Genomic DNA, 21,777 nt, shown 5'->3' with positions numbered 1-21,777 from the left:
TATCGAGGTAATAATACAAATATTTTCTGTCTTGTATATTTCATTGTTTAAAAGTCATATTTTAATAATTAAAATGATCCATGATAAGCATTCCCATTTCACAGTGAATTTATAAAATACGGTCTGTGAGACTCTGAATCTGATCCCATTTTTTCCAAACAATGATCGCAACTATAACGGCAGAGATTGTACAAGCGACATGTAAACGGCTCCTCATCAGAGGGATACTGAACTTGGCGATGGTGGAGATGCAAACAAGGATAACAGTCATGATGGCCAGAAAGATGTTGATACATTTTCCAAGCAGAACCTTAGCGTTGGCATTTTCAATCTGTAACAATTGCTGCTGTTGTTGATGTAATTCCAAGGTGGCAAGTCGGGTCTGGCACGATTCCAAGGCTTCCTACAGATGACCACATAAACAGAGGCATGTCAGTGGGTCTGATAAAAATAAGTGTAATTTGGGATTGATATTAAACATGAAGATACTAAACAAATGTGAGATGAAAACAGCAAATGCCGATATCATAGATTTATCATAACGATCATAGAATCAATACAGTGCAGATGGAGGCCAAAGTCCTATCATGCCTGTACCAGCTCTATGATCTAGTGCTAACTGTGATGATACTACAGCTTTAAGAGGTGTATTTTGTCCTGGTGTTTTGAAGAGAGCTTGTGAGGCCTTGGGTTTTTTTTCAAAATTGGAATGATAGGAGCAGCAGAATTGGGTGGGGTCAAGTTCCCACAGAACCAGGATTTTTAGTTTTAGTTTTTCTGTAGCAGCTGCTGGGGTCTTGAAGCTGATGTGGAAGCTATTTTTCCTCTATCCGTCATATCTAAAAACTGGGGGTTCTCTTCCTGCTGCTGTAACTGCATGTGAGACAATCTGTTTTCCTGAATTTACCTTTGCTAAGGATGTGTTTATGGATGTTACTTTATTGAATAGTTATCATTTAGTAGTTAACCTATTATTCTGTTTAAGTTTTCCCATACAGTTAAGTTGTTCCAATGTCTTTTCTTTTGTTGCATTTTAATTATAGCATTTGAATAAAATGTGCTTTGGCTAATATCAAGTAGTTTGACCATCGAATTGCATCTGGAATGCAACATCTTACACTTACCTTTAAAATAAGAAAAGGTAGAGCCATGACTATCTTCTGAATATATTTTGAGAGGATTTGATCTGGTCCATAACATAATCTCCTGCCTTTTCCCCATATTCCTGTCTACAATTACCATCCCAAAATAAAAATCTAATGCCCTCTTGAATGCCCTCTTAAATGGAACCTGACTCCACCACATTTCCAGGCAGTGCTTTCCAGACCCAAATTGCTCGCTGCGTAAAAACGCGTTTTCTTACATCACCCGACGCTTTGTTTGCATGTCACTTTAAATCAATTTCTTCTCATTCGTGTTTTTTTACAAACAAAAACTGCTTCACCCTGTCAACTCTGTCCAGTCTGCTAACTACTTGTTAGGTCTGGCATCTATAGAGAGAGGAATTAATAGGGCCTGAGTTTACTCCAGGTAAGTTAATTGGTGTTAATTAAGTTAAAGTCAGACCGATTATAATGTTTCAGGTCAATGTCCTTTCATCAGAAGCTGTGGGAAAGTAAACGAAAGACAAAGGCTGCTTTGACCAACATTTTTAAACCCACTTGAATTTAAGGTGCTGGTATATAGACAACTGCTTGGTGTTGCTTCTCCTTAGCTCTGCAATTGTCTCCTGCCATACTATAATCATGTATTCTTCACACTATTTTTGAATCTTTAGACTTCTCTACTCCCGAGTGCTGTGGTGACTCAGTTGTTGAGAGCATATTTCAAGATTGGTAGATTTCTGCATATTAAAAACATCACAGGCTGCAAAGGTGGTGCAAGAAAGTGTTGTTGAGGTAGAAGATCAGCCATAACCTCACTGAATGGTGGAGTAGGCTCAGAGGGCTGAATGGCCTTCTCCTGCACCTTTCTTTAAATATACAATCCCATTTCTTATGATCTCTTCCATTCTGGGTCCCTCACTCACTCCAGCCCAGTATCAGTAGCAATGATCTGTGTTGTGAACCTACATTGTGCAAACTATGAATGACTTGAGTTGGAATTCCCACTCAGTTGGTCGTGCCTTTTCCACAGGTTGGATTGGTTGCCGGGAATCCATGAACATCAGCAACATCGAGGTTTGAAAACTTCACACTCCACTGCTTTAACTATTGAACTGCAGGGAGGCATTTATGGCAACAAGCAACAAGGACTGAGATATTGTGGGAATCAAAAAGAAGAATTCAGGACAGCAAGGTCAGTGAGACGTTAGAATCTGAAATGCACTGCCTTGAAATGTGGTGGAGGCAGATTCAACTGAGGCATTCAAGAGGGGCATTGAATGGTTATATGGATAAAAATAAGGTCCAGGGGTTTGGGGAGAAAGAAAGAGATTGGCACAAGGTAATAACATGTGCAAGAAGAAAATGCAGGCATGATGGGCCAAATGGCTTCCTTCAAATCAACATTCCATAATGTGAAACAGACTTTCCACACGCCAATGATAATATCAGTCATTTCAATCAAATTTTAGCTCCATATCTCCTCAGATCAGTATCAACGATTGTAAGATTAATTGGTGACCTGCACAAACTGTGTACAGCGGATCTAGCCCTAAAAATAAAATGCACAGAACTTCCATTTGCTTCTGTAAAGTAAGTTTTTGCATTTACAATGTGTGAAGCATTTTGACACATCTCTTCCATTTTATTGCCAAATGTGGTCAAATTTTGCTTTGGAGGCGACATTGTGCACAGTAATATCCATTCTGCAAGAAACACTGCAACAGGCTCCTTAGACAGCACCTTCCAAACCGCTGACTATTTTTACCTAAAAGTACAAGGGTAGTAAATACATGGGAAAACCACCACTTTCAAGTTCCCCTCCAAGCCACTCACCATCCTGACTTGTAAATATATCGCAGTTCGTTCAGTGTCACTGAATTAAAATCCTGGAACTGCCTCCCTGATAGCATTGTGGGTCAACCTACAACGCAGGGACTTCTGTCTTCACCACCTTCTCAAAGGCAGCTGGTAAAGGGAAAAAATTTGGAGAGGGTGCAGAGAAAGTTTAACAGGATTTTGCCTAGTCTGGAGGGTTTCAGTTATGAGGAGAGGTTGGATAAACTCGGAAAGATGGATGCTGAGGGGTGATCTGGTAGAAGTTGACAAAATTGAGAGGCATAGATGGGATGAATAGTCAGAGGCTTTTTCCCAGGGTGGAAAGGTCAACTGCAAGAGGGCACAGGTTCAAGGTGAGAGGGTAAAAGTTTAGGGGAGAAGTATGGGGAAAATCTTTCAGCCAGAGGGTGGTGGGTGCCTGGAACACACTGCCAGTGGAGGTGATGGAAGCAGGTATGTTAGCAACATTTAAGGCATATCTTGATAGACGCATGAACGAGAGGCAAAAAGAGGGATAGAAACTGTGTATGGGCATAAGTAGTAGGTTTAAATAAGGATTGGGAATTGGTGCAGGCTTGGTGGGCTAAGGGGCCTGTTCCTGTGCTGTATTGAAAATTGTATTGTATAAAATTGGATTGTATAATTGCAGGCCTGGCCAGCAATGTCCACATCTCATGAATGCAAAGAAAAAAAAATCCCAAGTGAAATGAAGGCCATGAGTGGGCAGTAATCCATTTGCTGGTCATCATATTAGGGAAAAGAGAATGCCTCACTTTTCCTTGTGTTGTACCAAAGGGATCTTCTCCATCAGTTTGGCCAGGTAGACCATGACTACAAAACACCTTAAAATGCTTTTATTACCAAAAACATGTACCACTGAGATACCTTATATGTTACAAAACCAGGTTCAAAGGAGAATCTTAAAGCAAGAATATAAGGTAGTTATCCGGAGAAATGGAGGAGATCCAAAGATGTGCAGGTTTGGTGGATCAGCCATGGGAAATGCAGGGTTACAGGGATGGGGGGGTGGCTGGGTGGGATGCTGTTGGGAGGGGCAGTGTAGACTCGATGGGCCAAATCACCTGCTTCCACACCATAGGGATTCTATGTTTCTATAGTGAGGGGATGTCTATGCTTTAGTTCTGGGTAACTGAGAGCACAGCACCAATAGGGAATGGTCAGTGAGCCAGAAATAGAGACACCAAAAGATCTCAGAGCACTGTAGGACTCAAGGAGGGTTTGGAGACAGTGGGAGAATGAGATTATAGAGGGATTTACCAACAATGTTAAGAAATGAGGCATGGTCAGACTAGGAATCAATTTGGGGCCAGTGAAATAGAATTTGGTGTGAGTTTGGATACAAATGCCCACCACTACAACACAGCTCTAAAGTTTCTACAATCAGAGACTGGAATCCATGAGAGCATGAGTAACACAACTAAACTGACAGTCCAATTTTTTTGTTTAAAATCTGTCCTTTCTTTGATTCTTTCTTGGTGAGTAAGAAATTCTATTTATACTTAATCAGATGTTATAGTTACCATTAACCCTAAGTTCATTCAAGCTGGAATTTTTTTCTGGTCACAAATTTGCTTATTTCATCCTTTCAGATCCTCTTTCTTTCCTGTGCCTCGCAGGGTTCCTTCAACCAGATGGTCTTGACAGTATTCGTTGACATAAGACAACAAGAGATTAGCAGCTGTCCACTTGAGAGAGTAACTTTGTAAGTAATGGTTTATCTTCATTATCTGTTCCTCTGCTGGCTCCTGCCTATAGCAGACTGGTTTGCCATGTGGAATGATGTCAACAGCATGGGTTCAACTCCTGCATCAGCTGAGGTTACTGAAAAGGTCATTCTTTCGCAACCTTCCCCCTCACCTGAGGTTTGGTGACCCTCAGGTTAAATGCCCTACCAGTCATTTCTCTAACGCCTATGGTCTTCTGAGACTCTGGCAACTTTACTTACTTCTTGCCCAGAAGTATGATATGGGGTATGGTTAACTGCATCAAACTTCAGAGAATAGGAGTTATTTTACAGGATTTAATAAGTTAGTGACAATCTTCCGTGTCTTTAAAAAAAAGGAAGATAGATCCATTTCTCTGTTGAGATGTCACAGCATTTCAAATTCTAAAAACCATTGTCAGTAACACAAAGAATGGCAAACATTCTGCATCAGTTAACATCTGTGAAGCGAATAAGGAAGGTAGGATTCTGAGTATGAAACCTCTCTTCACATGAAAGAAGAGGGAAAAATTAATCAGAAGTAAGATATGAAAATCTTCTTGACTCTCTCCAAGATCCAGAATAACTGATTGTGCTTTATGTTGGCGGAGGTAGGTCCTGTGGATAGTGCCCTGACCCATGGGCCAGAAACTCTGTATTCGAATCCCATTTCAGGATTTGTAGGTTACATTGGAGGTGTGTTCATCTCATGATCAAATAGGTCAGTCATCAACTTGTAACTCATGAAGGCAAACTCTGAGACTGGAAGAGTCTCCTGTTCAGCAGAAGTCAATTGCTAATCAATATTATACTTCACCAATCCAATTGGAAAATCTTAGATACCCGTGCCATCTTAGAATATGGCACCTGAAGGAGGAGTATGTTGACACTCAACACCATATTGGAATGGTAGGTAAATGGCACACGAGTTTTCCTCCAGAAATGTCTGTTGGTGTTTCCTCCAGTTTGATTGTGGATCTTTGTATCTAACATTTAAGAAATCTGTAAATTATCAGGTGGGGTTAATCTAAGCAACAACTTCTGTTTGTAAGCGACTGTTGTTGTAGGTGCTTCATCAGGGCATCATTCTACAAATTCAACACTGGATCACTTGAGTTAAAAATCACACAACATCAGGTTATAGTCCAATAGGTTTATTTGGAAGTACTAGCTTTCAGAGCACTGCTCCTTCATTAGGTAGCTATGGAGCAGGATCATAAGTCACAGAATTTACAGCAAAAGATTACAGTATCATGCAACTGAAATGATATATTGAACAAAACTTTAATGCATTGTCTGAGCTAAGATGTCACTTTTTTTATAAAACCTTAAGTTATCTCAAGAATCTGACTTAAAAGAAGTTCTGGGATTTACATATAAATGAACCGAAACGTGTAACCCATTCTAAAAGATGAAAGACTTAACAGCAATCTAGGTTTATTCAATATATTGTTTCAGTTGCATGATACTGTAATCTTTTGCTATAAATTCGGTGTCTTATGATCCTGCTCCACAGCGATCTGATGAAGGAGCAATGCTTCAAAAGCTAGTACATCCAACTGAACCTCATTAAATCCCTACAGTGTAGAAACAGATCATTTGTCCCAACACATCCACACCCACCGACTCTCCGAAAAGTAACCCACCCAGATCCATTCCTCTACATTTCCCCTGACTAATGCACCTAACCTACACATCCCTGCAAACTATGGGGCAATTTAGCTTGGCCAATTCACCTAACTTGCACATCTTAGGACTGTGGGAGGAAACCGGAGCACCTGGAGGAAACCCACGCGGAAATGGGGAGAATGTGCAAACTCCACGCAGACAGTTGCCTGAGGCTGAAATCGAACCCAGGTCCCTAGCACTGTGAGGTAGCAGTGCCAACCACTGTACCGTCAGATCACTGAACCTTTTGGATTATAATCTGGTTGTGATTTTTAATTGGTCCACCCCAGTCCAGCATTGGCAGCTCCACATCATCACTCCAGGAGGTATAAGGACAGGAGGCCACAAGCTTTGTCAGAGAGGCAGGGTGCAAAGAGTATCTTCAGGGAGAGGCGGGGAAGAGTTTTAAGAAGGCATGTCCAGAACGTAGGACCCAGATAGCTGATAGCACAGCTTCCAATGGAAGGATAAGCAAGTGGGGAATGTCAAGAGGCCAGAATGGGTGGACAGTCCAGGGATTTAGGACGTATGGACAACTCCAGAGACAGGAAGGAATGAGACAATGGAGGGATTTGAGAAGGTGTTGATTAAACGGGACAGCGGTGTGGGTCATTGAGCATGGGGGATTTATGCAGTAATATTGTAAATGTATAAACATTACACAGTCAGCAGTGTGACAGAAAGCTGCATACCTGCATGTCACGGGCTCGCTCGTAGGATTGATAGGCCACCTTTTCCTCAATGCTGGCCAGCTCCTGTTTTAGATCAATGGTCTCATGTTGATGGAGTTCTGTGAGGTCATTCAGTTGATCTTCCAGACGGGCCGACCTAACAAAAACCCAGGCAAACCTTTTAGGTGATCCACATTTAAAGAGACCATCTGATTATCAAGGGAAAGGCCTGAATTCTCATAGCGCCTCCCGTAACCTCGGGACTGTTCCAAAACAATTGACAACAAATAAATAACTCTGGAAGTGCTGCATCACAGGAAATGTGCAGGTGATTTGTGCAGAGCAATGTTGGTTAAAGGATAAGTCTTAGCCAGAAAATCAAGGAGAACATCCCCATGCTCGATGTTGAATAGAACCATGGGATATTTTACATTTGCTTTTGACGACTCACTAATTCAGGAGCCCACTGATGCTCAAGGTTTGGGACTGGGGTTGATTCAGAACAAGGTTGATCTGTTACATTTACATTGACTTTTTCACTCTGCACAGTTTACTACATGATTCCTGGGATGAGAGTGCATTGTCTAATGAGGAAAGTCTGTACGGACTGGGCTTGCTTTCACTGGAATTTCACAGAATCATAGAAGCCCTGTAGTGTGGAAGCAGGCCATATGGCCCATCGATTCCACACAGATCCTCTGAAGTGCATTCCATTCAGACTCAACCCCTCACCCTATCCCTATAACCCCGCATTTTCCCATGGCTAATCCACCTAGCTTGCAATCCCTAGATACAATGGACAGATTGGCATAGCCAATCCACCGAACCCCACATCTTTGGATGATGGGAGGAAACTGGAGCACCCAGAGGGACGCACGCAGACACATGGAGAATGTGCAAGTTCCTCACAGACAGTCGTTCAAGGCTGGAATTGAACCTGGGTCCCTAAGGTTGTGAGGTGGCAATGCTAACCGCTAAGCCACCCAATTTAGAAGTGTGAGGGGTGACTCAATTGAAGTTTATAATATTCTGAATGGTCTTGACAAGATGGACATGGAAAGGATACCAAACACTCTCTTGTGGGTGAGTCGAGGGCCACGGAGCATGGTTTTAAAATTCGGGGTCACGCTTTCGGTCAGAGATGAGGGAACTATCTTTCTCCCGGAGACTTTTGAACTCTGCTTTCGCTGGCAGTGAAGGCAAGATCATTGAATATTTTTAAGGCAGAGTTGCTTAGATTCTTGTTAAGACATTAGAATCAAGGGTTATTGGGGGTTACAGGGAATTTGGAAAACGCAATAGAAATACAGCCATGATTGTATTGGATGGGGGATCCTTTGACTCATATTTTGAATATTCAACACCTGCAATTTCTCAGAGTCCTGAAGTCCCAGTCGGAGTATGGACAGTTTTAATCAACTTTAACTGAGTATCCTGTATTTTATGCTGTGATTCAGCCCCATCATGTGGTCCGATTGCACCATTACACACTCAGAAATAATCAGGCCAAAACGGAGAGTGCCACATCAATAGACAGGTGTCATAGCACTGGATAAAAGGAGGCTGATGTGACTGAGGAGCAGTACGACAGGAGGAACCTTCCTGACATACAAAACCACAGGATGTAAGAGAAGAATTAGGCCATTCAACCCTTCAGGTGTGCTCTACCATTCAACGAGATCATGGCTGAGCTGACAACCCTCAATTTTCCTGACTTTTCCCCATAATCCCTCATTCCCTTACTGATTAAACATTTATTTCAGCTTTGAATATACTTCATGACCCAGACTCGATAGCCCTCTGCAGTAAAGTATTCCAGATTCACTCGCCTATGAGAGAAGAAATTCCTCCTTTGATCTGAACATTGTGCCTCTTTGTTCTGGACCTACCTTGCACCACCCTCCACCACTGCCTCAGCTACAAAGAAAAATGCTTCCCTCTATCTACCTTTAGTCATCTTTAATGGTGCAATTAGATCTTCCCATAATCTTCCCAACTCAAGGGAATACACTATGTGACCTGTACTCATAATTCCATGCTTCTATAATCACGCTGCCCTAGTTAAGGTAATGATAATGTTGAAATGTTCAATAAATATTAAGATTGTTTAAATTGGGAAGTGGGGAACAATGAATGGATGTGATTTGTGGTTTGCATATCCCATGTTTTATAATTAAGCGTATTTTTAAAATGGGGTTTCACTTTTTTTAATAAGTGGAGGCATGTAAAGACCCTGTCTTCTTATGTATGCCCTTCTGAAAACTGGGGACTGAAATAAGAAAGATCGGTTTTTAAAACCAGGGATTTACAAGGATGGCTGCATTTTTTTAAAGTAAGTAATTCAATTTGTTATTTTGAACTCTTATTTGTGTAGCTGTGGGTTCCAACAATGTGCAGCTGAAATGGAATTGAGAGGCTCTTCATAAACGAAATTTATTGGTGAGCACGAGTGGTCAATAATCAGCGACAATGGTTCTCTGCCAGTCAATGACTGTGTAATTGGTTGTCATTGGGCAATTGGATTTTGCATATTACATATAAAAATTTTAACTTTTATAATGACTCCTCCCTATAGTTGGGCTACTCCAATGAGACGTGACAACATGTGGATGAGAGCTCAGCTCAAGTTCATATAGTCGGTGGGTTACAAACAGTTTAATTCACCTTAGTCATTGGTTAGGGAGGTGGATGGGAAAGGAATTTGTGCTGGGCCTGTACATGATGGTTTTGGAAGAAATATTGTCCAGACGGTTAGATAATAGATTTCGCAAAGCAGTGGAATGGTGCCTCAGACAAAATGAGCACAGACGCAGGAGGCAAAGGATACTGTTCAATGGACACAATTCCAGAATAAGACCATAGAATGTAAGAGCAAAGTAAGCCATTCAGCTCATCAATTAGATGGCCTAACCTGCTGTTCAATTAGAGCATGGTTGATCTGATAATTCACAATTTCATTTTTCTGCCTTTTAATTAAAATCCTTGATTCCCATACTGATTATAAATCGGTCTAGCCCTTTGATGTGAAGGACACTGCTTGTCACTGGCCACTTGGGTGTTTCTTGTCTTCCTGGTGGTGGAAACTGAATAAACATTCGTACACTTTGTGTTTCACACCTGCACACACACACAACATGGGTACTGGGGGAAAAAAGCACTACCGCAGTTAGGCAGTAGTGTGGGAGTAAAGAAGAAAAAAATTTTTTAAAATAAATCTGTCTATCTCAGATACTCTTAATGGCTCAGGCTTGACAGCCCAACACTCTTCCAACAATTGGTTACCTGTAGTGCTCCTCTTGTAATGTTTGGGTCATGAGGCTAAAGTCGCTGTTGAACTGAACTTTTAAATTCTCAATGTCCTGTGATAGCTGCGATTGCGTCTCCTTCATTTCCCGGAGCTCGTCCAAGATGGTGGCCAACTTTCCTGTGTCTCTCTCCAGTGAGTTGGACTTTGGGCTGGTGGTGACCCCAAAATCAGAGTTGCCATTGCTATCTGCGAAGTCACTGCCACTGGAGCACTCGTCGTCACTCAGGTACTTGGGTTTGGACACCAGCACGGCACTCCCGCTGAAGGCCCTGGGTCCGGGGTCCTGCTGGAAGTCATCCATGGAGCTCTTCATGTGAGCAATATTGTCAGCGCTGCCAAACTTGTTGCGGATCAGGATGGCAATCTCGCGTGGCTTGCTGAAGACGGAGGATGGGGGGGTCAGATTGACACCCGGAAGGGTCTTCCTGCTTTCTATGCCAGGACCCCCCGCGGCCCCTTGCTTGGCATTGCCCATGTCCCTCACATTGTGCTGAGAGTCCCGGAGCCGTTCCTTGGAATTGCGCGAGCCATTCTGCTCCATGTCCCTCAGCTTGCGGTGATAATGGTCAAACTTCTTCTGCAGCCCAGCAATGACCTGGGCAGACTTAAGGTTCTTCTTCTCAAAGACCTGCTTAACGCGGCGGGCCTGCTGCTTGTCAGCGTTGTTCACCAGTTTGAGATACTCGGCCACATTCGCGTCCCGGAGCTCCTGCTCGATCCGCAACTGCTCGGTGAGTTTCAGAATCTTCTGTTTCAGCTGCTCCACTGTCTGCCGGTCCCGTTGGAAGTCCAGCAAGCCGTCAGTCACTGTAAGGTTCAGGTTGGTGTCTGAGCCTCCTCGACGCATGTTTCCCGGCAAACTGAGCCTGCTCATCTCTGTCTGATCAGCCTGGAAGATAAGAGAAAGAGACGCATCAATATCGTAATCTGAACTCACCCTCAAAGCCATTATCTCACAGGTGGAATTAAATCCAATTCATAAAATCTGAAATTGAAAGCCAATCCCAATAATGGCAACAATGAAACTATCATTGATTGTCATAAAAATCCATCTGATGCCTTATAAGGAAGGGAATTTGTCACCATTACCTGCTCTGGCCTGCATGTGACTCAGACACGCAGCAATGTGATTGACTCCTAACTTCCCTCTGAGGTGGCTGAACAAACCACTCAGATCAAGGCAACACTCGAGAAGCTTGACACCATCCAGGACAAAGCAGCCTGCTTGTTTGGCCCCACATCCGCAAGCATACACTCCCTCCACCACCAATGCTCAATAGCAGCAGCATGTACAATCTACAAGATGCACTGCAGAAATTCACCAAAAATCCTTAGACAGCGCCTTTCAAATCCATGACCATTTTGACCTTGAAGGACATGGGCTGCAGATACATGGGGACACCAAACCCTGCACGTTTCCCCTCCAAGCACTCACCATCCTGACTTCGAAATATATTACTGTTCCTTCACTGTCACTGGATCAAAATCCTGAAATTCTCTCCCTAATGGCTTAGAGGCATACAGCACATGGACTGCAGCGGTTCAAGAAGGCAGCTCACTACCAACTCTAGGGCAACTAGGGATGGGCAACAAATGCCGCCCCAGCCTGTGATGCAAAATATCCATTGGAGACTAAGATTAGTGTGGATAGGTTGGCACAGACTCGATGGACTGAAAGGCCTCTGCTATGCTGTATAACTCTATGACTGTTAATGACTCAATGAAAAACAAGTCTTGTGTCTCAGCAGCCAGCAATGTCTCACTTCTGAGTCAGAAGGTTTTGGGTTCAACTTCCACTCCTGCAAGCTAAGCCTAGAATCCAGGCTGACACTTCAGTGCAGTATTGAAGGAGTCCATTGACTCCATCTATACCTTTTGCTGACACAGAAAGGTAGACACCTAATCAACTCCTCCCACCCCAGTTATACTTTCTTCCATCTTCTTCTGTCAGCAGAAAATACAAAAGCTTAAACACACATACTGACAGATTCAAGAACAGCTTCTTCCCCACTGTTATTGGACTTCTGAATGGATCTTTCAAATTTCAAATTTAAATATTGATCTTGATTTTTATACACCTTCTCCGTAGCCATAAAATTGTATTCTTTGCTCTGATATATTACCCTTATGGGCGGCACGGTGGCACAGTGGTTAGCACTGCTGCCTCACAGCGCCAGAGACCCGGGTTCAATTCCCGCCTCAGGCGACTGACTGTGTGGAGTTTGCACGTTCTCCCCAAGTCTGCGTGGGTTTCCTCCGGGTGCTCCGGTTTCCTCCCACAACACAAAGATGTGCAGGTCAGGTGAATTGGCCATGCTAAATTGCCCGTAGTGTTAAGTAAGGGGTAAATGTAGGGGTATGGGTGGGTTGCGCTTCGGCGGGTCGGTGTGGACTTGTTGGGCCGAAGGGCCTGTTTCCACACTGTAAGTAATCTAATCTAATCTAATCTAATCTTATGCATTCTGTATGGTATGATCTGTCTGTACTGCACATAAAACAAAACTTTTCACTGGACCTAGTTACATGTGTCAGCAGTAAATCAAATTAAATCAAATCAAATCATTCAGATGAGATTGAAGTCTTATCATTCTCTAGGGTGGCTATAAAAGACCTCTCAGCATTTTTTCAGGGAAGAGCTGGACAGTCCCTCTGCCTGGACAACACCTATCGCTCCACCAGTACCTCAAAAACAGATTAGTCCATGGGGGTTTGCTGCTGCATTTCCTACATCACTAGAATGAATATACCTGAAAAGAATTCCATTGGTTTCAAGATTTCCCATGGTCATAAGAGGTGTCATGTAAATTACAGGAGACAGAGTTGTTAGTAGAAAAGAAGGTCATTCAGCCCACTGTGCCAGCACCGTGTTCTATCCCCTAATGCCACACTCCTGCCTTTTCCCCATATCCCTGCACACCATTTCTATCCAAATAATCATCCAATACCCTCTTGAATGCCTCAACTGAACCCGCTTTCATCACATGTCCAGGCAGCTCATTCCATGCTCTAATTGCTCGCTGTGAAAATGATTTTTCGCACATCATCTTTGCTTCATTTGCACTGCACTTTAATTCCATGCACTTTCATTCTTTTCTTCTTTTATGAGCGGAAAATTATTTTTTTTTACTTTCTTTCATTTTCCTCCTTCACTCATTCCTCTTTACACCATCCCGTAATCCCCAAGAATGGATCATATCCAGTATTCCTACTTTCACAACTCCTGCCACACCATTTCTGCCTGCTCAGACCATTATTACGAAGGAGGTGGTGCTGTTGTGGAGACTTCTCAACACAAAGTGAATCTTCTGATAGGGTTTCAGTGAGTGCAGGTAAAATGACTGGAGATAATAAGCTTTGTAAACTTACTCCCTCATCTGACAGGGTCAAACAAGTTCTGTAACATTACAAACTGTGTTGTAGAAAGCTGACGTTTCCCTAACACTCTCCCCATAGCCCCAAGAATGGCTGCTCTGAGGATTATTTAATCACTGCTATCTGCTCTTGAGACCTTCGACCCTTTCCTCTGTTCAATCATCATTCATCCATTAATCTCACTCTCTTCTGAAGACAGTGAAGAGACTGGGAGGACCAGCCTATGATCAAACTTTGGGTCTCATTCCAGACAGTGAGTGCTGTTCAACTACCAATGAAAGATGAGCACATTATACTCCACAGCCCATGGCCACACATCCACAGTCTGCTGAAGAGATGATTTGGTGGTAATAAAGGATCGACTCCTGCCTAATGTGAATGGAGAAATTAGGCATACTTTCCTTTGAAAGGAGAAGGCTGCAAGGAGATTTGATAGAGGTTTTCAAAATGATGACAAACCTAGACAGAGTAGATCAGGAGAAACTGTTCCCACTCATAAAAGGATTGAGAACCAGAGGTCATAAGCTTTGAAGGGTGACATTGTGGCTCAGTGGTTAGCACTGCTGCCTCATAGCACCAGGGATCCGGGTTCGATTCCAGCCTTTGGCGACTGTCTGTGTGGAGTTTGCATTTTTTCCCCGTGTCTGCGTGTGTTTCCTCTGGGTGCTCCAGTTTCCTCCCACAGTCCAAAGATGTGCAGGTTAGGTGAATTGGCCATGCTAAATTGTCCATAGAGTTGGATGCATTAGTCAGGGGTAAATATGGGGAATGGACCTGGGTGGTTTACTCTTCGGAGGGTCGGAGTGGACTAGTTAGGCCGAAGGGCCTGTTTTCACACTGTAAGGAGTCTAATCAAAAAAAAGTGTTTTGAAAAGGAAGCATGTGATGTCAGAAATAAGCCTTTCTCAGAGAAGATATGTTCGGATCTGGAATGCACTGCCTGGAAGTGTGGTGGAGGCAGAGTCAACTGGAGCATGCAAGAGGATATTGAATGGATCTTTAAGTAGAAACAACATTCAGGATTCCAGGAACAAGGCAGGAGCTCAGCACTAAGAGAGATAGTGCTGACACAATGGGCTGAATGGCCTCATTATGCATTGTGACAATTCTGTGATTCAGTTCAATTCAACTTGCAGTGAGACACAGAGACAGAGTTTGAACTGCTCAGATGTCATGCTGCTCGACTCAGTATAGGGGCTAGGGAAGCAGATAGAAGGGCTAGAGGAGGGAATAGCCGGAGCTGCAGCCTGAGCAGTGATTGTGGAAGCATTGGGCAAGGGGCTGCGGTAGGTCACATTTTTTGACATTCGAAAGGCATTAAATGAAGTATCACATGCACTTAGCAAAACTAAGGTCCCTGGGATTAAAGAGACAGTGGCAGGACAGATACAAATTTGGCCATGGCAGAGAAAGCAGAGAGCAATGGTGAACAACTGTTTGTCAGACTGTGGGAGGGTTTCCAGTCTCTCACTGCTACAAGGATCACTCTCTCTCTAATACATATCAATGAACTACACTTGCTTTTACAGGGCATCACCTCAAAGTTTGCAGATGACATAAAATCTGGAAATGCCATTCACAAAAGGCTTCAGGAGGACATAAACTGGTAGAATGGCCAGTCATGTGATTGAATTTAACACAAAGTGAGACATTTTGGGGGTGGATAAATGAAGAGAGGCAATATAAACTAAATGTTGCAATATTATACAGGCTGCAGAAACAGAGAGATCTGAAGGTATGCATATTGACAAACCACTGATGGTGGCAGGAGATGGAATGGTTTAATAATGGCTCAGTGGGCAGCACGGTGGATCAGTGGTTAGCATTGCTACCTCAGTGCCAGGGACCTGGGTTCGATTCCAGCCTTGGGCGACTGTCTGTGTGGAGTTTGCACATTCTCTCCATATCTGCGTGGGTTTTCTCTGGGTGCTCCGGTTTCCTCCCACAATCCAAAGATGTGCAGGCCAGGTGAATTGGCCATGCTAAATTGCCCCTAATGTTAGGTGCATTAGTCAGGGGTAAACATAGGGTGGGGGAATGGATCTGGGTGGGTTGCTCTTCGGAGGGTTGGTGTGGACATGTTTTTAGATTAGATTACATACAGTGTGGAAACAGGCCCTTCGGCCCAACAAGTTTACACCGACTCGCAACCCATTCCCCCTTCACCTAACACTACAGGCAATTTAGCATGGCCAATTCACCTAACCTGCACATGTTGGGCCGGAAGGCCTGTTTCCATACTCTCAGGTATCTAATCTAATCTAATAAATAAAGCATTTAAAATCTTTAGCTTTAATAACTAAAACAAAAAATGGAAACATGTTAAACTTGAAAGGAGTTCAGAAAAGATTTACAAGGATGTTGCTGGGGTTGGAGGGTTTGAGTTACAGGCAGAGACTGAATAGATTGGGGCTGTTTTCTCTGGAATGTCGGAGGCTGAGGGGTAACCTTATAGAAGTTTATAAAATCATGAGGGGAATGGATAGGGTGAATAGACAAAGTCTTTTCCCTGGGGTAGCAGAGTCCAAAACTAGAGGGCATAGATTTAAGGTGAAAGGGCATAGATTTACAAAGTTCTTGAGGGACAACTTTTTCACACAGTGGATGGTCGTGTTTGGAATTAGCTTTTAAAGGAGGTGGTGGAGACAGGTACAATTACAACATTTAAAAGGATGGGCACTTGAATAGGGAGGGTATAGAGCAATATGGGCCAAATGCCAGTAAATGGGACGAGGTCAGTTTGGGATAGCTGGTCGGTATGGATGAGTTGGACTGAAGGGTCTATTTCCATGCTGTACAGCTCAATGGTAAACCTTTATAAAGGACTGGCTAGGCTCAGCTATAGAATTGTACCCAATTCTGGACAACCCATTCTGGGAAGGATCATGGAGAAGGTGCAGAGGAGATTTGATAGAATAGAACTAATGATAAGAGAATTTGGTAATGTGGAAAGAAAGTGGGATTATTCTCTTTGAGAAGTTAAATGGAACTTTGATTGGTGTTCAACATCAGAAATGGGTTTGACTGAATAAAGGAAAAACAGATTCCAGTGACAAGCTAGTAAGTTATCAAAGTTCACGATGATTAGCAAAAGGAATATTTTAATGCCACAAGCTTTGATATAAACAGGCATGGATAACAGTAACTTTCAAATGAGATTTGTGTAAGTACTTGAGGTGAAACTATTTGCTGGGAGAATGGGGACAGTGTAAAAGATAGTTTTATGGAGGAGCAAATGGGCCTGGCCTGCTGCATAAATACCCTTGGACGTTAAAAATGGCAAAAAGATATACCATCTCTCTCTGGAAAAGGTCTGACAACAATGTGACATAGGTATGTTGTCTAAATAATTTAAAAACGAATCATTTCTTATTTCTAAATGCTAAGCCTACAATGGTGTCAGTTGTACCTGGGTTGGCAGCACACCCCACTCTCAGAAACATTCGAGTAATTGAGACTATCATTCCAGATGTGGGAGTACTTACACTGTTACAGACACCATCTTTCAGATGAAATGTTTTAAATCTAAACCCAGCTCACCCTATTTGCTGGACTTCAGAGATTGCAAGGGCAATGCAGCGAAGAAGAGCAGGGGAGAGACCTGGCCATTATGTATCCCTCAACAAACGTAAGCAAAACCGGATTACTTGCTCACCACACCTCGTTGCTAATTATGGCACCCTGCTGTATGGAGATTGGCTTCTGTGTTCCATGCATTGCAAAGGTGACTGAACTTGGAAAGACAGTGCTTTTTTTGTAAGTTCTGTAGCCACACAAGGAGATCCCTAAATCCCAGTGTAGCCTTTTGACAGACAATGTAGTTCAGGGACCAGCCTTCTCTCCGATCAACACTCGGCTCTAATATTAAAAAAAACTCCAAGCGAGTCGAAAACTGATTTTGACCCCTTACACGCTAGACCACATTAACAATCTCACATATCTGCCTTTACAGCTTTGACCTTCAAGACATTTTTTTTTGTTTTATTTTCGAATTGCCAAATTAAGGTTGTAACACTTGGCTGGGTGTTTTTTTAAACACATCCTTGTGTCAGAAACTACTCCCTGATATTGAATAAACAACAAAACATGACCACTCCAATCCAAAGTACATGAGTAAATATACAAAAACTGCAGCTAAAAAGAAAGCTAATGCAGGAACCATGTACTTGTTATTCCTGTTTCTGATCCACGTTGTATCGAGATTCCTGCAGTAGGCGAGGGAATTGCCGAGTTAATTATTCGAGTTAAGCAGATTGTCTTAAAGATTGTCGCTAAATATTCTTCTTTACCTTTGTTCCAAGCAGCTGGTCTTAAACCGTCCCTTTGTACATCTGCAGCTTTCCGTCCTCATCCTCGGCGAATGTGCTGCTGATCTGGGTGAACACTGAAGAAACTTGTTGAACCAGTCCCTGTTCCCTCTATTACAGTGACATCCAGTACCTGCCCAGGTGCTTCACAAAAAAAAAACCCGGAGCAGATATCGCCACTGTGGAGTGGAGTCCGCTGGGAGCAAAACCAAATCTCAAACTACACTCCTGAGCCACCAACATTTCGCTCCGCCTTTCCAGGGTTTCGTGGATCCCCGCCCCCTCCTCCAGTCCAGGTAATCCTCAACTGATCACAGCGGGTCAGGCAGCATCCATTGGAGAGAAAGCAAGCTAACCTTTCAAGTCTGGCTCCTTTACAGTTGTTTAGGAGAATGGTCCCAAGGATAGGACACTTCAGCCATGTGGAGAGATTGGAGAAGTTGGGATTGTTTTCCTTGGGAAGGAGACAGCTAAGAGCAGATGTGATTACAGGTTTTCCAAATCAGGAGTGTTCTGGACTGAGTAAAGGAAAGGAAAGGGTGCAGATTTAAAGTAATTTTCAAAAGAAACAAATGCAAAGTGAGATACAACCTTTTCACTCAGCAAGTAGTTAGGGTCTGGAATGCAAGGTCAGTCGATTTAAGAGGATGATTATTTGAATAGAAACAGTGGGGAATAGAGAAGAGAATGGCAGTAAATCATAATGTTATTTGGACAGCATTGCAGACTCGATGGGCTGAATGGTCTCTATCTGCCCTGTAACAATTCAGTACTATTCCTTGGGTCTACAAACTGCTATTTATTTCTTTCATATGCCGTCTTTCATCTTCCAAAAATGCCAGCTGTGTCTCAGTGGGCATCTCTTCTCTCAATCAGGAAGTCTTTGGGGTAAAGTTCCAGCAGTGGAACTTTCCATCAGGATGAAGGGCTTTTGCCTGAAACATCAATTTTCCTGCTCCTCAGATGCTGCCTGACCTGCTTGGCTTTTCCAGCACCACTCTAATCTTGACTCTAATCTCCAGCATCTGCAGTACCCACATTCACACAATCCACAGGCTGACATTCTAGTTCAGTACTGAGGCAATCTTTTAAAGAAATAGATTAAACTGAGACCTGACCACAACCCCCCATAAAAAAAACCTTCTCAGATCCTTTGGAAAAATTTCAGAGTCACAGAATAGTTTAGCAGAGATTAAGGCAATTTGGCTAATTGTGTCTCCAATGGCTCTCCCAAAGTTTCTCTGCACATTCACAGTGCAACAGGGGAGTTTTCCCCACAGTCCTGATCGATCTTTATCTCTCACTGACATCAATAAAACAGATCATCTGGATATTCTGTTTGTGGAGTCATGTTGTGTGTGATTGATTGTTATGTTTCCTGCAATAACTTTTGTTTTATTCATTCATGGGCGTCACTAGCTGGACCAATGTTTATTGCCCGTCCCTTGGGAGTTGCCTGTTTAAACCATTGCAGTCCACGTGTTGCAGATATGCAAAGAGCCTGGCTGGGCCATTTCAAGAGGCAACGACATTGCTGTGGGCCAGAGGTTACATGTAGCCCAGACCAAGAAAAGTAGATTTTCTTCCCTAAATGACATTAGTGAAAACCAGATAGGATTAGAAGAGTTAGAACAAAGAACAAAGAAAATTACAGTTTAGGAACAGGCCATTCAGCCCTCCAAGCCTGTGCCGATCCAGATCCTTTATCTAAACCTGTTGCCTATTCTCTAGGGATCTGTATGCCTCTGCTCCGTGCCCCATTCATGTATCCGTCTTGATACATTTTAAATGATGTGCCCACCTCTACCACCTCTGCTGTCAACGCGTTCCAGGCACCCACCACTTGCTGCATAAAGAACTTTCCATGCATATCTCCCTTAAACTTTCCACCTTGAATTCGTGACCCCCTAGTTAGGTGGTAGTCAGGTAGCAGAGTGGCTTAGCACTGCTGCCTCACATTGCCAGGGACCTGGGTTCGATTCCAGCCTTGGAGTTTGCACATTCTCCCCATGTCTGCGTGGGTTTCCTCTGGGTGCTCCAGTTTTCTCCCACAATCCAAAGATGTGTAGGTTGGGTGAATCGGCCAAGCTAAATTGCTTATGGTGTTCAGGGATGTGTAGGTTAGATGCATTAGTCAGGGGTAAATATAGGATAGGGGAATCGGCTTGGGTGGGTTACTCTTCAGAAAGTCGTTGTAGACTTGTTTGGCCAAAGGCCTGTTTCCACACTGTAGGGATTCTAATTCTAAAAAAAATTCTAATTCTTATTTTTGACTGGCATGAACATGATGGGCAACAGTGCTGTAAATCTTTATGACTAATTAATGAGCAGATAATCTGTTTTTCATGATGTTGACTGGAGGCCAGAACACCAGGATAATTCATAACATCTTCACAATTTTGGGATCTTTTATACCCACGCAAAAAGTAGATGGGGCCTTGATCTAACAACTCATCCAAAAGACTAAACTGAACAGCACAGTGCTACCCTGAAATGCATCACAGCTGAACCCAGAAAGCCACAGCTAACTCTAAGTCAAAAGTGCAGGAAACAGAGTGGTGATGGTAACAGATTGACAAAGGACAACTAAAGCAGATTGTAACATGTGATCAGAGAGAAATTAATCTTTGTAAAAACAGAACAATCACAAGGAGACAGAAGTGTGAAACGTCAGATATGGTGGTGTGATTATGTGAGAGATTAGGAGTAACACTAACGGAACGGACAGATAGACACAGTAGGAAGTGAAGTAACTGAAGAGAAAGAAAATATTTCATTTAATAAAATATAGAGGTAAGATCACAATCAGAAAATAACAGCAGATAAATAATGGAGGGGAAATGCTGGTAGGAGAGACGTTTGGAATGCAAAGACACAGATGAGACTACGTAGCAATGACATATCAAATCAATGAATACACAGGAGGTGACAGTCAGTATTCCTACTTCCCTGATCTTTCACTCCACTATTACCCTTTGTCCCCTCTGTTCTTCCAACACTCCCAAAAACTTACATACCAGACAATACATGCACACCAACTACCTTGCTTCCGCTCGCAGAACAAATCCACTTCTGAGTTCTGGATACCGGGGTGATTCCCAGAGGGGAAAGTGAGGACTGCAGATGCTGGATGCTGGAGAAGTTTCATTATGCCCGAAATGTCAATTCTCCTACTCCTCAGATGCTGCCTGACCTGCTGTGCTTTTCCAGCACCACACTCTCAACACTGATGCCCAGAGGGGTGCATGCATCATTACTCCCAATTTTCTAGGGCTGGGTATAGATCTTTAGGTTTGGTTACAGTCCACTGAGAGCACGCTTCCACTGGGTGGTCTACATTGAAGCACCACAGAAGGGTCCTCTGGGTCAGGGTTAACTCTAACCCTAACCCTGTCATAGGTGAGTGAGCCACTGATGGTATCTGTGAATGACTGACTGACGGGGGTGAGTGACTGGGGGAGGGTGAATGAAAGACCAAGCCAAATGCAAACCCACCTGCACCCTCCCCCAATTCTGACCACAAAACAACAAACCGTGCCCCCCCCACCAATCTTCATATCAATTCTGCTGAAGTCATCTTGTAATGCGGCCACCAGGGGCAGACCAAGGTCAGTGTTAGTTAAACACAAAAACACAAAGCTTTCGTTCTGCCTGAGTCCCCAGTCCTCTCCTTGCTGGGCTGACTTGAGGCCTAGCCTTTTTCTTTCTCTGCCTTTGTAAGGGATCACACTGTTTGTGTTATGGGGGATTATGTTTGGCATGCACTGGTTGGACTGAAGGGTCAGTT

General features: G+C 43.2%; 1 protein-coding gene across 3 annotated transcripts in view; it reads right to left on the bottom strand.

The window, feature by feature from the left end:
• The window catches only part of tmcc3 (transmembrane and coiled-coil domain family 3), a 112,064-nt gene continuing 90,287 nt past the window's right edge, over positions 1–21,777 (bottom strand). For 2 of the 3 annotated variants that reach the window (XM_043713327.1, XM_043713329.1), the window contains exons 2-4: positions 10,287–11,200; positions 7,026–7,161; positions 1–403 (exon numbers count right to left, since the gene is read on the bottom strand). In XM_043713327.1, the coding sequence (XP_043569262.1) occupies positions 110–403; positions 7,026–7,161; positions 10,287–11,200 (1,344 nt within the window). In that variant the 3' untranslated portion in view covers positions 1–109. Of the gene's footprint in view, positions 404–7,025; positions 7,162–10,286; positions 11,201–17,972; positions 18,061–21,777 lie in introns of those variants that run through there. The other variant, XM_043713328.1, reaches the window with a different exon arrangement.

Source organism: Chiloscyllium plagiosum, chromosome 23, assembly GCF_004010195.1.
Source record: "Chiloscyllium plagiosum isolate BGI_BamShark_2017 chromosome 23, ASM401019v2, whole genome shotgun sequence".
Taxonomy (NCBI): domain Eukaryota; kingdom Metazoa; phylum Chordata; class Chondrichthyes; order Orectolobiformes; family Hemiscylliidae; genus Chiloscyllium; species Chiloscyllium plagiosum.
This window is presented reverse-complemented; position numbering and strand designations above follow the sequence as displayed.